The sequence below is a fragment of the Macrosteles quadrilineatus genome, unplaced genomic scaffold (genome assembly GCF_028750875.1).
Source record: "Macrosteles quadrilineatus isolate MER2022 unplaced genomic scaffold, UCM_ALF_1.0 Scaffold_3__2_contigs__length_128488019, whole genome shotgun sequence".
Taxonomy (NCBI): domain Eukaryota; kingdom Metazoa; phylum Arthropoda; class Insecta; order Hemiptera; family Cicadellidae; genus Macrosteles; species Macrosteles quadrilineatus.
Genome location: NW_026542596.1, coordinates 99,034,447 through 99,054,378, shown reverse-complemented (window position 1 = coordinate 99,054,378; position 19,932 = coordinate 99,034,447). Strand labels below are relative to the sequence as shown.

At 33.1% G+C, this 19,932-nt stretch overlaps 1 protein-coding gene across 2 annotated transcripts; it reads left to right on the top strand.

Moving 5' to 3' along the window:
• Positions 1-1,290: 1,290 nt before the first annotated feature.
• LOC128991061 (zinc finger CCHC domain-containing protein 24-like) lies at positions 1,291-19,710 on the top strand. Of its 2 annotated transcripts, none has more exons than XM_054413788.1 (6): positions 1,291-1,424; positions 13,367-13,475; positions 14,027-14,148; positions 15,081-15,245; positions 16,600-16,760; positions 19,454-19,710. In XM_054413788.1, the coding sequence occupies exons 1-5, from the start codon at positions 1,311-1,313 to the stop codon at positions 16,738-16,740; spliced, it is 651 nt and encodes a 216-aa protein (XP_054269763.1). In that variant the 5' UTR covers positions 1,291-1,310; the 3' UTR covers positions 16,741-16,760; positions 19,454-19,710. The 2 variants fall into 2 exon arrangements, with proteins under 2 accessions (XP_054269763.1, XP_054269762.1); XM_054413787.1 differs by having other exon boundaries at positions 16,594-16,760.
• Positions 19,711-19,932: the final 222 nt, after the last annotated feature.

Sequence of the window (19,932 nt, the reverse complement as noted above, 5' to 3'; positions counted from 1 at the left end):
TCACACCTCTAATAAACAAAGGTGTTGTTAATTAAGAGGAAATATAGGAAAACATTTTCGGTTGAGCTCTGGCCGATACGACAAAAGAATCCCAAGTATCCTCATAGTATGGAATCGCGCCAATTCACACCTCAGATTGAGAGTTTCAGTTATATCTAATCTAAAATATCCAGAAATAATCCAGAACAGTAATAGGACTTCTTACGAGTTCATCCCTAAATAAAACGTGTACAGTTCTGATAATAAATATCAGTTAACATAATACAGTTCAAGTAATCAAATAAAGTTACATAAATTAACAAAACAACTTTCAAACAAAAAAACTATACAGGATAAAATGGAGATAAATTAAAACAATATTGTAGAAACCAATTTTTTGTCTACATTAAGAAATCGACTATGGCATATTTTAAACTGTATTTTCAGTGACACAAATTCAACAACTTCAACAAATTGTTTACCACTCTTATATCTGCAGGGTAGTTTGACACGATACCAAAAAAAACGCGAGAACACGTGGTCCAAATGCATGCCTCAACACTACACCAAATAAGGATGTTCTAGCAATAACATTGTGAGTTTTGGATTTTGATTCGAATAAGCTTTAATTATGATTTCAATATATAGGTCGGCCGCTTAGAAAACAACCTCCTCCAGCATTGGTTTAGCATTAGCGCGCAGGTCGTTTTCTAAGCGGCCGAACTATAGTACATTCCCTTTAATTGAAAAATAAGTTTATAGCAGAAATTATTTGACTACTCGGCCAAACCTACACGTAACCGTGTTCTAAACATTGTAAAGATAATAGTAAAAAAATCCTGCAGATTTGGAATACCAGAAAACTGAGCAACACAAGTTCAACAGTCAAACAAAATACTCTATTGTAAGATTACATTTTATTGTTAAACAACTTTGGGCGTTTATTTTTTTCTGTTGATAGTAATCAGTTACAAGATCACTGAAACACAAAACGGATACATATCAGAAATAATGCAAAACCTATACCTATATAGGCTATATATCTGCCAAACCCCTGTGGACGTATAAAGACGAACCAGGTTACACATCTAAACCCGGAGACAACAACTTGTAAAAATAACGATAAAAATCGCACTTGAAATCTCTGAAAACTATGCAAACGCAAACACAACAATCAGAGGAAGTCCATTTGTAAACGCTGCATTTGCTGTCAGACCACGCGGAAACTATTTTTTGACAGATGCAAAGTTTATAAATAAGAAGCGGGCGTGCGCGACTGCTGGCCGGGTCAGTCTAGTTGAGTCAGTTCGCTCGCTAACCGTACGACCGACATGCCGTCCCATCGCCTGCTGAAGGGGCCGACCCTAGCCCTGGATCTCCCCACCGACCACTACCAGCCCCTGGTCAACTGGATGTACCTGATGCCTGAACACGAACCTATGCCGGTCAGTGCCCAGTGATAACCGCACAGCATGCAGCAATATGTGTAGGATAAGATGTGTGCAAAATATCGGTAATGGATACTAATAAATTAAAATAAAAGGTTAAAAAAGGCAGTCATATATTTAGCGCTGTATGACAGATGGTTCCGACCTGCAGGTCTTTTTAAGTTGTACACCAAGTTGTAAAAAAATCCTCTTTTTGATTTTTATTTTCCGATATTTTAACGTTTTGTAAGGGAATGATCCAAAACCTGGTCTTGAAGACTAACAGCATTATTAATTGATACCCCAATGGCAAAATGACACCCAGGTCCAGAATACATCTAATTTGGAATCTAACCAGCACCAGCCCCCTTCAAATTTGATAGCTAGCACTACTCGACTACACTACAACAATAGTGTCATTGAATATCAATAATTTAAATTAAAAGTTGAAATACCTGTAGTATGATCCCATTTTCACTCTGTTTAGAACACCAAATTGTTTTTACAATTTCTTCTTCATATCTGGGACTGTAAAGATGAGTTAAATACAAACACAGACACGAAAACAGCAATAAAAATTTTGCCAAATTATGTATGCATTCGTGATGACTTTTTACAAATTAAGTGATCTATTTGCTATTTGCGATGAATATGAACTTATAAAATCATTTGCTGTTCAGCCTGACGAACACTTAGGTTCAAAACCATTGATTGTCTAGCATAGAAATAGAATCAAACAGTAATTTTAGTCAATTAATTTCATCAAAGTGATCCAGAGGCAAAAATATCATAATACATTATTTTTGAAAAATAAAAATGTAGGATTGAAGTTGTTATTTGGCGTTTAGGCCTAACATTAGATTTCGTTAAAACACAAATCTACCCTAGATTTAATTCACGATAAGTCTGCGGGAATTTTGTATCACTACTGGTAAAAACGTCTCCACGAAGATTCGGAACAGAATCAAATCCCGTCCTCGAATGGAATAGCCTACCAGATGATCTGTATCAGATAAACACAAGTGAGCCACAACTGGGAATCAACACATATCAGTCCTAGAAAGTAATTTCTATTAGCCATTGTATGGACCAGTAACATTAGATGTTTATACGAAAGTCAAACTACATTATGTAATACTGATGAGCAAATAATATAAATGAATAAGAAAAACCAGTAAAATCACACCTAGATCAACAACAACGGCCATGAGAAAAAAAGATAAACAAGAAATGTAACATATAAAACATCAGCATGGATAAATATTATGAAGTATGTACATAAAAAGTAATAAATTAATTAATAACGTATTGCTAAGGAATGTAAAGTGATACGGGCCAAATACAACAATGAGAAATGGGAAACGTGTTCTAAACTATGTGTACGAATGCAAAAGGATGAATAAAAAGGTAAATGCATTGCCAAAGTCATGTAAAATTACACTGAAATAATACGACTATGACGATACAAAAGTAACCTGTTCCAAAGTTGTATATGAATTCAATGCAATAATAAATTGAAGAAACGTATTTCCATGTCACAGACAAAAAAACGACGACAGTACATAAAACCCGTGTACTCAAGTTTGTACTCATGCAGGTAAAAACAAGGGATACAAACAAGGTAAATCAATAACCAATGACATTAAAGTCATACAGGCCAGCGAACACCATAAATGCAAAAGATACATGTTTTACATGGGTAAAAGAGGCCAACTTGCAACGATGATTCATATGAAGTAGGTTGTAAATTTTGCAAAGGGATGAATACTAAAAGGTCTCTGTTGTCCAACAACTACTGTTAATAATGCATTCTAAGCTCCTTAGATTTGGGACATGATTCTGCCAATTGAAAGATACTGTTGTAACAGGGGTTTGGCAGCCAGTGTAGTATTTTAATTTGCAAGGACCAAATTGATAGTTAATACCAAGGGAATTGATGCCAAACTATACACCAGCCACGTTTTAAAGCTTATTTCTCAAGAAGCGTTGAAAATAATCCCAATCAATTGTTGGCCTAATTTTGATAAAGTAGAGTTTGTTCAAAAAATCTGTTCCTTATAGTACCTATGTGTTCAAATAAATTCTCTAATTAATTTCGATGTAAAAATATACAGTTTTGTCAGTACATTGCCACTTACCAAAACGAGAATACTTTCTATTTCTGTCTGTCTGTTGGTAAAATACCAAGTACCTAATTTGTTCATACGGGAAATTGTTGACGTCACCTTTTTCAGTGTTCTCTTTATATACACGAAAACTTGGTTTATATTTGTTTGCAACACACAACGAAGGGACTTCATTGTATTATACTTGTATAGGAAGGTTTTAGGATACTTTCATTTTCAAATCCATACTATAGAACTTGACATCCATAAGTTAAACATTTTTCACGCTATCCTTTTACAGTAGTGACAACTTTTTAGCTTTAGCCATTTATTTTGTATTCAAACTGAACTTAGTTGAAAGAGTATCATTTAGTCAAACCTATACCACTGTCAAAGTATTATTTTTACTTCCCCCCCCCCCATTTGGATAAAGTATTGGTTTCTTCCAAATTTACGAGTTTGAGTTTTGAGTGGATATATCCGTTTTGGGTCTCTCTGAACCCAAAAAAGTGGTTTTCGAAGTGATGTCTGTGTGTGTGTGTGTGTGTGTGTGTGTGTGGATGTATGTGTACAGACCACACCTGTAGTCCAATTTTGATGAAATTTGGTATGTAGGTACTAATCCATGGTATCTCCAGGCGTTACTTTTTCATATTTTAGAAATTTTTATTTTTAATGGGGATTTTCCCATAAAAACCCATAAAATACCGGAACAATAGGATTTTCTCGAAAATGGCCCAAACGATTTAAAAAACTATTTATTTTATTATAGTCCTTTAGATCTAGAACAAAATGGTACAAATCCCATTTCCGTAAAAATTACGGTTCCAAATTTATTGCAACATAGGTTATTTTCCCATAAAATAACTACAAATTTGATAAAAAAAACTGGTTTGATTAAAATCAATGTGTTATAGCCCTTAAAATTCTAAACAATAGTGCAAACCCCCATTGCTGTAACAATTACGGTTCAAAGGTTATTGCAGCTTTTATGATTTTTCCTTATGAAATGTCATAGTTACTCCCACCGCTTAATCCATGATAAAGGTTGTTGACAAGCTTATGGAAGAAAGTATTTGTAAGATTGCTGATACCGTTTTTTCCTAAGTGTTTAACACTTATGACATTAAAAAATGCTTTTATTTCCAGTGAGTTGTTATTTTAGTTCACCATGATTGATATATGACTGATACCAGTAATAGTCGTCAGCTAGCTATGTTGGTGGTTGAATTCAGCTTATTATTCCGTTTATTATTCTAAATCTAGCTACATCTTCAAAATAGGAATGTAATGTCTAGTTATATCAATATTTAGAGGCGCAGTACTGTAATCACAAGTGTTCGCAGGCGTTTTTACGGTGAATATTTTATAAGTATGCTCATATACTGCTGCAAAGCCAGGTAAAGTTAAAGCTAATACCGCAGTACTGGACTAACTTACTTGTGATTGGTTCTCAAAGTTTGTGGAAAACAGATTCAATTGTTATCTTATTTTTGTCCCATATACAAGAGTGAGAGGGCGAAATGCCAGACTAGTGTTCGTCGTCGCCAAATAATGTGGCGTGCCGCGAAGAGCATGTTTTCTCCTACAGCTTATTGTGTTTAGCGAATTACAAAAACCTTATTAACAATAACATGTTGTGAAATTGTCTTATAAATTGTACGACTGCGTGCTAGTTAGCCAACTATAGGCTGAAAATGAGTGTTTACTATTTTACGCATTCAATCTAGCTGGGTTTGAGATTGAGTACTTCAACAAGGTCATCAATTCGATCTTTAGAAAATTCAGTAAATTTTGATGGTGAAAAAAGGCCCAGCTGTTTTTGATGGCTGGGATTTTAATAAGCGATTTTGACTAAAGAAACAGCTGACTAAGTAACAAAGCTATGCGAGACATATGCTTACCAGCCTTGCATCCATATCCAAGGCTTCATATTTATAGTTCTGTACAGTACATGAAATGAGATTAACATCTTTGTCTGTTTGAAATCATTGACTTTGTGTATAAAGTCAATGTTGAAATGTATCCATCTCAACTTTGTGAAATAAAAAAAAACCACGTCACAGTCTTGAAGGACATCGAATGAAAAGGTTTTTTTAAGTTTATTCTTAAAAATGAAGATAATAACGAAAATAACATACCTTTGATGGTATAACATGTTAAACTGTGCCACAGCAAAATAGTAGTACGTTGTAACATTTCACGAAAACAAAATTATTGCAATAGGCCTAATTGCATCACTATACTTCAAGTAACCTCATAGCTCTTATCATTATGATACCTATATGTTTTGCTTAGTTACATTTGGTTAATATGTGGTTTTGTATTTTAGTTTGTTTGCTGGTAAACTGCATGAACTATTGAACCTAGGAGTTGAAATTTCACACTAAGGGACAAGAATCTAGAATATTTAACCAACATACCATTACATTGTCTTCATATATCACTACTCTCGTGAAGGTCCATGAAGTTGGAACTTTTGAAAAGTATATTTTTGTTTCAATAGTGGTAAACAAATGACTAAATAATCATATGATACTTCAATAATTTGATCATAGAATACTAGCAGCCTGCATCACTTCGTGACTTCAAAATCCATTATATATGTTTTATATATGGTTAATAAGGCTGAAACCGATTTTTTCTCATCATATCCCTATATTTGCATTGCGTGCCCTATTATATTAATTGCGTGCACGATCTCTTCGAGGCATCTTAGTAAAACTACAAATGCTAATGAAACATAATGAAAACACAAAATCTCTTCTTTACATTTTAAACAAATAACATTAATTCCAACGTAGGGCCTAAGTCATTTTCTTCTTTACATTTTATACAAATAGAATTACAATATTTCACTTGAATTCACTGAAACATCACCATCTACAGAAAACCCATTTTTTCTATGGATGTAAACAAAATTGTACTAGCGATCTGTTTTGATGTAAACAAATGAAAAAACTTGAAACAGTTCAGATGATTGACAACAGAATTCAGCACATACTCTGAAATTTTTAAAGCCAGGACGAAGGGCTTTCACGAGATATCATCCTAACCCGAAAAAGGCACATCTAGAGGATAAGAGCTTTAAATTGATACCTAATATGCCTATAAAAATAAATATTTAGGGGTCGATTTGCTGCACAAAAATCCAACAAATTCTTTTAATAATATAGACTAAAAAATAGTTTCGAAAGTAACTTTAAGCTTTGTCGTTAGAGGGAGAAAAGATCACTACGTATCACCTGACTTATCATAGGAGTACACAACAGTAACATCCTGTCGTTTTAGGAACATTCTTTCCAAGAATGCTTCGTCGCGCGGTTTGTGGCAGCACTCGACAATTTTTACTTTCAGCGTATGTCTTGGTCATATAGCTTGGCCAATAAGTCATGTGCTTCAATAATTGCTGAGAGTGTGTTTTTAACGAATGAATTAAAAATAACTAAAATTTGCGTTTCTGTTACACGTGAGATTTTCAGATCAAAACTGTCAACCGAGAACAAAATTTCAACCGGCCAAATGTTCTACTAAACTTTTGCCAAAAACTTGAACTAAACAAAAACAAAATACTTTAAATTAAACTACATTTATGACCTTTATGAATGCTATTCAATGTATAGTAGAGAAGTGGTTGTGTAGGTTTGTAAATTTATTTTTGACTTAGAAGTGTATACAAAATATAATGTATCTGTGAGGTTAAGGAGTAAAAAAAAAACTAGAACTTTTCTGTCTAATCAAAGGATTTTTACTCATTTATAGAAACAAAAATGATATTTTTACAGTTTGAAGCTAATTGTTGACACCTAATTGAATTAACCTATGAATGTGCTATGAAAAATAAGCTGTAAAACTTATACTTTATTTATAACTACAACTATATTTATTTTGCTTTCCAATTTAGATTTAAAGAACATTCTTTACTGCGTCCTTGTTATATCAATAACCAATGACAGATTCAGTCTAACTATAGGTTGACGTTACAGTCTCGGGTTTATAAGCCCGTTCTAAAAAGTCAAGACAAAAGTAAAAGGTGTTAATAGCGTATTCAAGTTACCGGAGATTAGTTAATACAAACCAACGCCTGATGTGCACTACGATGCCAAATATACATCAAACAAAACCTTCGTAAACCAATGGAAAAGAAGGTAAATATTTATAGCTGGATATAGTGGTATGGTAATCAGTTGGTGGCCGATTCCATCGTGAGAAAAGTCAGTGACTGTTTTGATTTTTCAATACTGGACTCTAGCTACATTTGATTGGGCTTTTAATAAATGTTTCTGACCTAAGAAACAGCTGGTGTAGTGACTAAAAACCCCACACAAGACATCTCACTGCGCCCAGTTTCGAATACATTTTAAAGTGCAACAACAATTTGGAACTAAAACTGAATAAGGGGGAAATGTGAAGTGAGCTATAACAGTTTTCAACTTTCGCACGTGTGGTAGCCTCTGGTCTAGTGAGGTATGCCAATATCTGAGTCATTTAGTCACTACGATCACGGCGGCATCGTGCCAACTGAGCTGCCTCAACACTAAATAACACAGCTCAACTACCAGCATATCGTGGTTATTAGTAGGACTATCGTGGCAGACCGTCTGGAGCAAGGTTAATATAAGATTAGGAAATGCAAATATGATTTCCTATGAAAGGCATTAAACATTTAAATTTTAGATTCGGTGGTGTTTCATTTGCAAAACTATACAGTCAAACAGACAATATCAGTTCACAATAAATTATTGCAATTTTGTTACAAATAATTGAAATTTATTAAACGCTGTTAAAAATATGTGATCACTTAAACCAATATACTAACCCACTACACATGTAAATACCTTTTTACAAAGCAATCCTTAGAGGATAATTTTAATTTACTTTGGCAAATATGTATTTAACCTCTTAGGCTATTTATAAATTAAGTATTGAAGTGATCTGGATAACAACGCTTAACAATTATGAATAAGCGTAACTAAAATAGTTTTTTTTCAAACCAAAATTCATAAATCTTTTCTATAATCGCTTGGTTAGTTTTAACATGGAAATCTTTAGAGACCGAAGTGGAATGGATTAAAATGTCCTATTTAAATAAGTATCTTCTGTTAAATAAAATATTAGCACTATGAGAAATTTGAAACCCAGAAGAAAAATTAGACAGTTCTCATTGCGAATCGGCTCAAGACAATATCTACACTGGCCGCTAGCAACCGCAGAGGTTAACTATTTAGACATTTGTGTAACAATTTGCTCATGGGCCGCAGCTGCGTCGCTTGTGTTTGGAGACACTTCACAGCTGACTGATAACTTGTTGATATAAACAGCTGATAACTGATAAGTGTCCCACGCTCGAGTGTGGCGTTAAGTGACAAGATGTTTTGGTAAAGAATCCTTATCACACAGTGTGTTGCTGCTAAGGCAAGGAAGAAAGGGAGATATTTTTGATAGATACATTGTTGAGACAAACAATTGAGGAGAATAATATACAAAGGGTTACAATGTTGATCAATAAACTTGTTGTATTAACGGATTTCTATTGACTCTGGACTCAACAGAATTTCTTTTTATCAAGAACTAAGCCGCATAATTTGAGCTCATTTGCAGACAGTGGTAAAACAATTGGTTAACTAAAACAACAAAGGACCTAGCTAGAGGTATTATTGTATTAAGGGGAGAAGTATAACATATTTTTCATTTTTGAGACTCTTGCTTATTTAAAAAAAATTGAGATAGTGGAAAACATTGCTAAATTTATGACTCAGGCCTATTTGTATAGTCGGGTTGACAGGATTAAACAATTACTATACAGTACATTTACAATTCAAGCTCTTTTACAGTTATAAGGATAGTGTTAAAAAAATGTATACCTCTATGATTCAGGCTCAAAAATATGTTTTTCAGCACATTTAGGTCTCAGGCGTATTTATAGTATTTTCATCAGTGCTAAAATATTTATTTGTTAACTTTATGACTCAGTGTTGTAGCACAGCATTTCAGGAGGGGTAAATATTAAATTAGCTCTACTTCTCAGGTTTTTTGTGGTTCTTTCATTAGGGGTAAAATACCTGTTAACTCAGTCTTATCAATAGTACAGTAGTTTTATCAGGGGTGAAATATTATGGATTATCTTTATGACAAAGGTCTCCTGTGTTTATTTTGATTCTAGTTAAATTGGAGTGGTTTTGGCTCATTTAACAGCAATCATCATACCATCATCATAATCATTATCAAAACGTGACAGGGGTTTTTTATTTCACAATTAATTCTGAATCACCACTGAGGGATTTTCATGATTTGTGTGTTGAAAGAAAGATAATTTTGTAAACAAGGGAATGTAAAACTATAATTTGAGTTGTAATTTTTTTAAGTCTAGCAGCTGACGCTAACATTCTAGACTAGCCTTTGGTATAAAACCATTTGCTTAACGTAACCGCTGTAAACTCAGCGTTTGTGACAAAAACTTAGCATTTGGATAAAAATGAAATTACATAAGCAGGGTTGACTTATTTATATTATTTGTAATGCTATAATCATTTATAAGTTCATTTATTCAGTAAGGGGATGATAGATAATCTAAATACACATAGTAAAATACTAGATGTTCTAATTTATTTTTAGAGCAGTCTTAAAAATCTTGGATTCGTTTTAGTGCAATATAATTTGTTTGAACTAAAAGCTGGATGAATATAAAAATATTCTATTGAACTGCGAGGTTATTTGATTTAGTCATTGGAAATAAGTAAGATTAGTAGAGATGAGTAGACAACAGAGATAAGTATACCATTGCTGTATACAAATCGAGGCTCTGCCCAGGAGTCTTCAAAGAAAATCCAGTGATAAAGGATGGATGACATGGATCATATATATTTATTAATATACAATGTTATCATGGATATAGGATACTGCAAGTAGACTTTTAAACATTTATTTGAGAGGGTGACTTATGATTAGTGCAACAATAGTTATTATAGGCATACAATTTAATTAGGACCAGTCAATTTCTATGGCTGATCTTCCTACAGGGCTTGCATTAGTATGAGAGTATTAAAGTATTAGTTTTTTTATTTAATTGCTGTCAGCCGACATTACTCACTCATTTATTTTCTATCCAAGTCAGAGTCTTACTACTTTAAATCCATAAGATATATTTTTAGTTCACATCCTTTGGGAAGAAGAGGATTTTTTTCTTACACTTACATAAAAATAAATATTTTTAGAATGAATGTTATTTAAAGCAAAATTATAACTGTAGCGAATAATAATAAAACCTTTTTAACTAAAACTTAGAACCAATTTAACTATGTTGTATTCCAAACATCCTGCAACAAAATATAACTTTTGAAACTTGGTCTAGTCTATGGAAACCCTTTGGAAATATTTAGACCATCTTATTAATGAAATATTCAAAAAATTACATTTCTAAAATTTCTATACGTAAAAACTGTGTAAATCATTACGTTCAGTAAAATAAGATGCATTTGCCTTAGCACACAACAAGTCTTGAAACATGAAGATCTTATTAGAATACTGGAATACATCATTATTCTGCAAATAATAAAATAATTTTTACTAGTGATTCTGCAGGAAATTAGTCTTGCATATACTCCACTTTAGTTATTTCAATTTTGCAAAGATTTATGTAGCACAGACTAATCTCTGGTTTCAGACAGTTAAAAGTTTAAACAAATCTGTGTGGCGTATTTTCAAAAGAAAACGTTTTTCCTTCCAATTTCTATTTTCTTGTGATTACTAAATCTTGTATAATCCTGAAAACATAAACTTATACAATAAGTTTAGATATATGTTATATATTATTGTTTATTTTACAGTTTAAAAATACAAACAAGTTTTACAATAATTACAATGACTATAAATTAATTGTAACATTTGACTTGATCATTTAATTTGAAATTTGTTAAAATCTGCAATCTCCAAACTATTTTTTTGAGTCTTTGGGTAACAGAGAAGCTGCTGTCTTATCAGAGGAAACAGTAGTTGGGACACAACTGCAGACAGACAGTTGCCGAACTAAACGCTGAGTTTTTAATTTTGCTGATAACTGACAGGAAACACGTGTGGTTCTTGGAGCTGAAGCATCACAGGAGCGACACCGCCATGACACTGCATCAGCATTCGCCCTCCAACATCCTGTCCTGCCTCAGTCCTCAGTCTGTCTTCAGCAGTCAACTATTCTGGTTGCTCCTCGGTAGCTTAAGTCTTTTTGCGGTTTTGAAATGGTGTACGTCAAAAAAGGTCCAAAAAAGAAGCAAGGGGTGCATATCGTGATGAAGGGCTTGGAGGAAGAGATCCACGATGTTGTGATAGATCACTGGTATCAGTGGAACGGGTGGAAAAATAATGTAAGATTACTCTTGATGTTAAATTTTGTCAGTTAAAAATGCATTTAAAATAAGTTAACTGGTAATTTGTTATTCTTCGTTCCGTACAATTTTTTTATTTGCAGATTAAAGGAAAAACTAGAAAACATTTTTTGAGCTAAGCACTTAAACATTTGTAATTATAACACATTAATCATCCATTCCATTTCACTCTGCTTATTCAGCTTAAAATATTAACATTTAAACATTTTTTACCGTGTATTTTACTGTGCGGTTATAATATTAGCACTGACTATTTTATACTGAAGTAGACCATCGAATATGGGTTGACAAAATATTTCATTAAACAAGAACTCTGTGAGCCAGTCACATAGTGCGCTAGTTTCAAAAAATTCGTTTTCTATATAATTTGTTTTACAGTTGCATAAGTTATTCCTTGGTAAAAAGTTTGTGTATTCGACAGAAATTTAGATTAGAAATTTAGATCAGCTCAATCTGTTCGATGCTCACATAAAGTACGGCGATTTTTATAAAAAAACTGGTGACAACTTTAACATGGGGATGGAATGTCTAGTTGTATCAATATTTAAAGGTATTAGTCAGTAATGTTTTGATGGTTTGTAACTGGCCAAACTATTCATGACCATTGGGCTTTTAATAAATGTTCATGATGAAATAAACATCAGCTAGTTGTAGTCAGGAACTCACTCCATTATACACAATTCTTTATTCATATTTGGATTACAATACACCCAATTGTATCCTCACCTTAATTATAATTTTATACAGGGTGGCGCAAAAAGGATGGTCGGATTCGAACTGCGTAGTATTAGTAGTTGGGGGAGGTTCGGGTCCACTACCTGCCATCTGTAAGTCGACCATCGTACCCAATTTGCAGCGATATGGTGCAGTGGACGGTCGAACACTGCATTTTAGCTGTGGAACAGTTTTTTTTTTTTCAGAAACAGTGAATCGTTTTTTCTTTGTAACGGCTGTTTCGACAACATATCACGTCGGGTGACTGCATCTCGGACAACAGGGTCCGTCATGGTAAATCTACTGGATGGCAGTTACTCCACAAAACATGGAGACCGTATGAGCGTCAGTACTTAAAAGTCCGTTACGTTCTATTTATAAATTAAAAAAAAAATTTTTTATGGTTTTATTGACATAGCCTACTAGCAAATTTGCAACTTACAAGGTTATTTTTTGTAATAAGGAGTTTGAAAGTGTCCAGAAACGTAAGTCAGTAAAATTTATGCGAAAATCATTTGTGTTATGTTAATTTTAAAACCGACCATCCTTTTTGCGCCACCCTGTATGACCTATCTTCACATTCTAGGATGCTTGGCTTTGGTCCAGAACCATTTTACACTTCAAGCTGAGAGGGTTGTGGTCTTGGTATCATCAAATTAGCTGAAATTCATTGGTGATTGACGGAATTTAAACACAGAACCTTGGGAACCATAAGCTCTACCCCAAGACCAGAATTGATAATAATAATATTGTTTGTTCACAGTCGAAGGTGATCCCCAACCTGTGGGGCCCGTACCCCTCTACTGGCTATTCCGCCCCCGCTTACCAGCCCATTCCACCCACCAAGTGGCCATCACAGCCTGATCCCATTGGTTAGTAATACAGCTATTATTATTAGCTAATAAGTAGCTAGTAGGGCTAAGTATATTTCTGTTTTGTTTTAGTAGTAAGAGTATTAATGTTTTTGTTTGTTCACATAGTATATAATAAGATATTTTTATAATCGATGCTAAGTGAGCAATGCTTTTTAGAAGTAAGATCACATGTTTCTTTTCATTCAAACCGTAATATTAACCACATGTTGTAAATTATTGTTTGTCTATGTTTGATTTTATCATTTAAAAGTAAGTAAAAGCTTTGAGTTTTTTTATTTGTTTTATTGTTTTAAAATGCTTTTTATGTAATGGTAAGTTAAAAGTTTTTGATTGGTACATTTATTGGAATTGAATCTTATTTTACACTGTTTTTAATTTCAGATTTCAAAAAGCACCATTTAAACATACATCAACCCCGGCGACGGGTACTCTGCTAGTTACTTCTAAAAATGACAGGATAAAGTAGGACAATTCCACACTACAGACTTTATAATTAAATCAACAAATAAATTCTGATTAAAATTGTAATTATGTTTTAATCTTTTTAGTTGAGCTGACAGAAAACTTGGCGGAACTGAGCTTAAAACAGAAGTCGACCAAACAACCTCCTGCAACATACCTGTGCCATCTGTGCTTTGTGACGGGGCATTACATCAAAGACTGTCCGATGGTAAGTTACAAGCAATGAGTCTGGTTTTGTATACAAGGAAGGTAGAATGGCTTGAGAAATTAAGATTTTGATTTCATACTAACATTATGAAACCATTCAGCATTTCTTAAGTCCTAGTTTTATTCGAGGTTCTATGTATCAACAACGGACTTGCTGTCCACTGAGTGAAATAATTATTCGTTAATGTTCTGCAACTGTTGCATACACTTATCATTGCATAAGGTTCTTCTGATTTTATTTGATACTCACTATAAGTGCTGAGCACACTATGTTACAATAACTATTACAGGATCGTTATAATAAAAACTTGAGTAAATGACCACTGTTCATGTATTACTTAATAGCTGTTATTTTAAAGGTAAGGGTTAAGTGGAGGGGATCTATTTCTTCCCCTAAAACCGCCTAAATATTGTGAACAAATTATAGTGCACTCACCCTAGTTTAATTTAGCTACAGCTGTTTCTTGACTTAAACTTACATCTAACCTTCCTCTTAACTACTATTGCAGAAAGTTGTGTACATCTTCAGGTCAGGATGTCAAGCTAAACAAAAACCCCTCATTCATTGAGTTAGTCAGAATTCTCAAATTAAAAGTATCATCACAATACAGCACGAGGGAGTTTTAATCAGCTTAGTCTGATCTGAAGATGAGCTTAATTTAATTTCTGTATCACAAAACAGCTGGGATTATATTATTACCAGATCATTCTGTTAGCTACAGGTAACCTAAAAATGTGTTTGTTCTTTCTATTGATACAAAGATGAATACACTAAATAATTCCTTGAACAGCATTGTACATGGAATTAAATTTTTCCAAGGGTTACGGTGTTAGACATATTTTTATTTACTTTCTGTAAAGACAAATCCATCAAGAAATAACATTGTTCCATCGTTTTAAACATTTTAATAACACAAAATACTTGGTTTTCAGGCGAGGCCTAAGGGAGAAGGCCTCACACCATACCAGGGGAAGAAGAGATGTTTTGGTGAATACAAATGTCCAAAGTGCAAAAGAAAATGGATGTCCGGGAACAGTTGGGCAAACATGGGACAGCAGTGTATCAAATGTCACATCAATGTGTATCCACACAAACAGGTAAAAATACCAAGTCTTCCAAAACTTGAATAATGAGGTTTTAAAACATTACAACATTAATTGAAAATAGTGTTTAAAATGTATTATTATTTATTGCCTTATCACCAAACAACAATCCTTTGCTAGATGATTTGGAAAAATCTAGTACTTCCATACTTCACATTCACCCACAAAGAAAATATATAAATGTTTCCATACAAATTTAAATTGTGATGCAGGGAAGCTAAGGCAACACATAAGTGTTATAAACCTAAGATTTGGACTTCAAAGAATCCTTTATGAGAGTACAAACTTTTCTTAAAATCCAGTTGGTCAGTCTCTTTTTCAACGGGGTTTGACGGAAAATTACATACTTCAACCGGGGGCCTGTTGATAATTTTACAGGCCAATACTGGATAACGGTTCTCAGCTTAACTTAAGCGACATCATGGGATGTTTAGGATGGTTTGAATGCCAAGCTGATCAAAAAGTGGATGACAATGTACTCTCAAGTCATCATTCTCACAGCTTTCTTCTGCATAGAAAGTAAAATGAAAATGAAAATACTTCTTTATTGAGGCGAACAAATTATCCTCATGATCCTTTCTCACAGTTAGCCTCTAGAAAACGAACAATAAAAAAAAACATTACAAAATGAAATTAAAACAACAAAGTTTGTCATAAAAAAATATCGCAAATAACATAGCATTTTGTTTACTTCCCTAACATACACACACACCCTCTGATGCACCCAGGCCTAATGCAAGCCCTCCTACCAAGCCACGGCCATCTGGTTAAGGTAATATTAATTCAGCACCACCATCAGTCGGGCGCTCTTGTTTCGGGGCAAACAGGGAACCGGTGTCTTCAGGATTTGCATGGACATCTATTATGTTTTATCAAATTATTGTTGACATTTTCCATAACGATTATGGAAAATTAAAAATAAAGTTTTGACAAATGTTAGAACTTGATCCGTTACTATTTGATGGTTCGAATTTGGAAATAGCTGTCCTTGATCATTGGGCTTTTAATAAATGGTCATGGCTAAGAAAGAGCTAGTCCTAGTCAGAAAAAAAAAACTACACACATTATATCTCACTTTATTCAATTTCTACCCCATAAAACCCCCTACCAAAATCGGACAAAAATTACTCAAGTTATCGTGTTCAGGGACCTATATACATATATACAAATTTTAACGTATATTGTTTTTGGCCTCTAGGGATATCAAAATGAAAAAGTATATCAGTCCGGGCTCTAGGTCTTATCAACTACTTTCCTATAAAGAAATTTGCTAAAATGTGATGGATGTCATGATGTGCCATTTGTGATATTATGGTAACAAAGAACCTCTGATTCCTTGGAGTTTCAGAGACCTCTGGAGAAGCCTGACGGCCTGGACGTGTCTGACCAGTCCAAAGTCCATCCTCAGCACCTGTGTCAGAAGTGCAAGTATGTGGGATACTACTGCAGGAGGGAACTGCCTCTACAATCCGCTAGACCAAGCGGATAGACACTGGCTTCCTCCTTAATGTAAGTTTCATGCTTGATCAGTTATCCAAATATTAATCTCTGAGTGGATTTGAACCACTAATGTTTTGGTAACATAAATCTCATCTTTAAGGACCAGCTATAGCCAATTTTTACTTTATCGGGGCTGTTACATATAGAGAAAGTATTGTTTTCTCCAAAATCTTCGAGTGGATATATAACCGCTTTTGGGTTCCCCTGAACCCGAAAAAAGTTTTCAAAGTGATGTCTGTATGTGTGTGAAGGTGGATGTGTACAAAGCTACGGACCACACCTGTGGTCCGATTTTGATGCCATTTGGAATGTGGGTGGGTAGGCTACTAATCTATTGTATTCAATATATATTTTTTTAAATAGTAATTTCCTCATAAAACCCATAAAATAAACGGAAAATAAGATAAAAAAACAACTTTAACGATTTTGATTACAAAATTATAGTCCTTTTAACTCTAAAATGTTACAGCCCCCCAATTGATGTAAAAATTAGATTAAAAAGTTATTGCAACTTTAGTGATTTTCTCCATAACATAGTATAACTCCCACTGCTTACATAAGGATTGTTGACAAGCTAATCGGAGAAAGCATGTGTCAGATTGATGATACAATTTTTAATTTGTTGTGTATTTACATAATTTTCATTTCTTACATTTTAATATAAGTGATGTTCACATCTGCAACTGTGGTCCTGTCAATTAATGACCCAATGACAAATATCATCTGGGTCCAGAATTGACTTGATTGGAATAAAACCAGCAACCTTCATATTTGAAGGCTAACATTGACAACCACTCGGCTACCCAGGCAATAATATTTTCTAATTTCCTAGACAATTCAAATTTAACCAAGTTTAACAAGCCACAGACTTTAAACATATTACATTGTCAAAATCATAGTTTCTCCCTTAGGTTTTGATACTATTATATTTTATTTTACACTAAAGATGCTACAGTTCACAATTCATGGACTTTCGGCTTTGTCCAAAAGGTGTACTCAATGTAAATCGTCAATTGCATAAATTTGTTTATGATCGTTATTATCTCAAAACTGACTATCATTCTTTAAATGGCTCATTCAAATATTTTCTATTCGGAAAAAAAACATTAGCTACTACTGGTATCCGAAAGTCAATAGATCTGGTGTTAAGTTTTATTTTACAAATATACGATTACAAAATACCAACTATATTATATTGTTTTCATGTTAGGTTGTGCTTACTGTTCACTACTGATGTTTAGTTGGCAGACTATTAAAAATACCATATTTTATCCTCAACAGTTTCCAATTGACTAAAGCGTTCCACACGCGAGGACACTTGTCTAGGCCCAACTTGCAGCTATTAATATCCGGCTCAGTCCCACTTTCTGTGTCAAACCTCATTATTGACATGAAGCTTTTGTTGATGTGAGAGTAGAGAAATTTATGTAGTGGGCACAAATCATAGACATAAAGCATTTGGATATTAATTTTTGTAAATTGTTGTTTATACGCTAAATGTTGTTAGAAATAGAAAATTTGTTTTACAATAAAATTATTATTATTGCTACTATTGTAATAATAAATAACAGTATTTTAAAGTTCACTACCCATTTTAAATTACATTTTTTATTCCGAAGTATACATGATGTCTTTAATATTATTGATATATACATAATTAATAATCGTAAATTAATATAAATAATCTGAATGAATTTCAACTTTGTTTGATTTTTATTTCTTCTTGTTTAAATTTTCTAAACACTATGTTTATTATTTATTTTTTAGTTTAACTTTTTTAAATATTGAGTTTAGACTATTAATGCTCATGTTAAGTATATTTTTAGGAAGTTCCTAGTAGTTAGTGTTTAAATTTAAATTAGATCTTTCTCATGCTCTTCCATTTCCAAAATGTTATTTATTCATGTTTATTTGTTCATGATTTTTTTCATGTAATGTTCAAACTAATTTTCAGTTATTAATTTTTGTATACCTACAATTTGAATGTAAAATAGGCTACTGGTATTTTACTGTAGTTAACTCAATAACTTTTTATCCTAACTGGCTACAACGTAACATGGAATGAGAATGTAAATTCAATCTATATCATTAGTTAAATTTAGTAATATTATGTACATTATACAATACGTAAACCCACAAATAATTTTCCTCTGCATCTCTAATAATAAGACCCTAGCCATTAAAATGTGTATGAATACCAAATCCAATAATTATACCATTTGTGCAGCACGGAAAATTACAAAATAAACAAAGACAAAATACTAACAACTGATGGTTTATTACACGGTTTTTATATTTTTTGTAGGTTCGGATTTTTGTCTACAACAGTGTTCTAACCTACTATTTCCTCTACTCAATTTGTATTATAGTTTTTATCCATTTTAAATTTCCAATTACTACCTGTGTATGTTGTAACAGTGTGACCACTATTCACCAATGACTTGTCTACCAGTATGCTGCTGTTACAATAGCGGCCTGAGCTCCAATACAACAACAAAGTTTACAATCGAATCTTGGTTCCCAGATGGACATAATTAATTGTCGCTATAATAATAGACGTAGGGTAGAGTGAGAGAATGCGGCTATTCTCCCAGCTTGTTTTATATTTAGTCTCCAACAGGTGATTCATACATTCCTGCTAATCTGGACCCTCCTGCCTTCAATTTTAATTTCTCAATATTGATTATTATTTTCTTTTTCAGATGCGATCAAGAAAAGACATCGACGCAGCTGGACTGCTCTTTTTTACACATTTTTTTACTCGATAAGTTTTACAATTCCATCCATTATACATTTTATTTTTTACAGATTTTTTATTTTGTTTAGTGTTAAACAATTTTATTTCTTGTATGTGGCGCATAATGCGTTCAAGAGAAATCTACTTTTATATTTTATGTACGGTGATAAACCCGTCTAAAAGTGTATACCTTATTTGATTTAATAAATATTTAAAAAGGTATTTAATGAGTATTTTTACATGGTCCTTATGTACAAAAATTATGTAGATAATTTAAACCTATATTAGAAACCACATCGATGATCTCAGGAAAAATTTTGATTTTAAAACAATCATTGAAGAGAAAATATCTATTGGATTCTGTTTCATTGCCATCATTCTTTTCTTTCAATAATGGTGGTACTTGTATTTTTGACTACAAATTGGAATTTAGAACCAAAATAT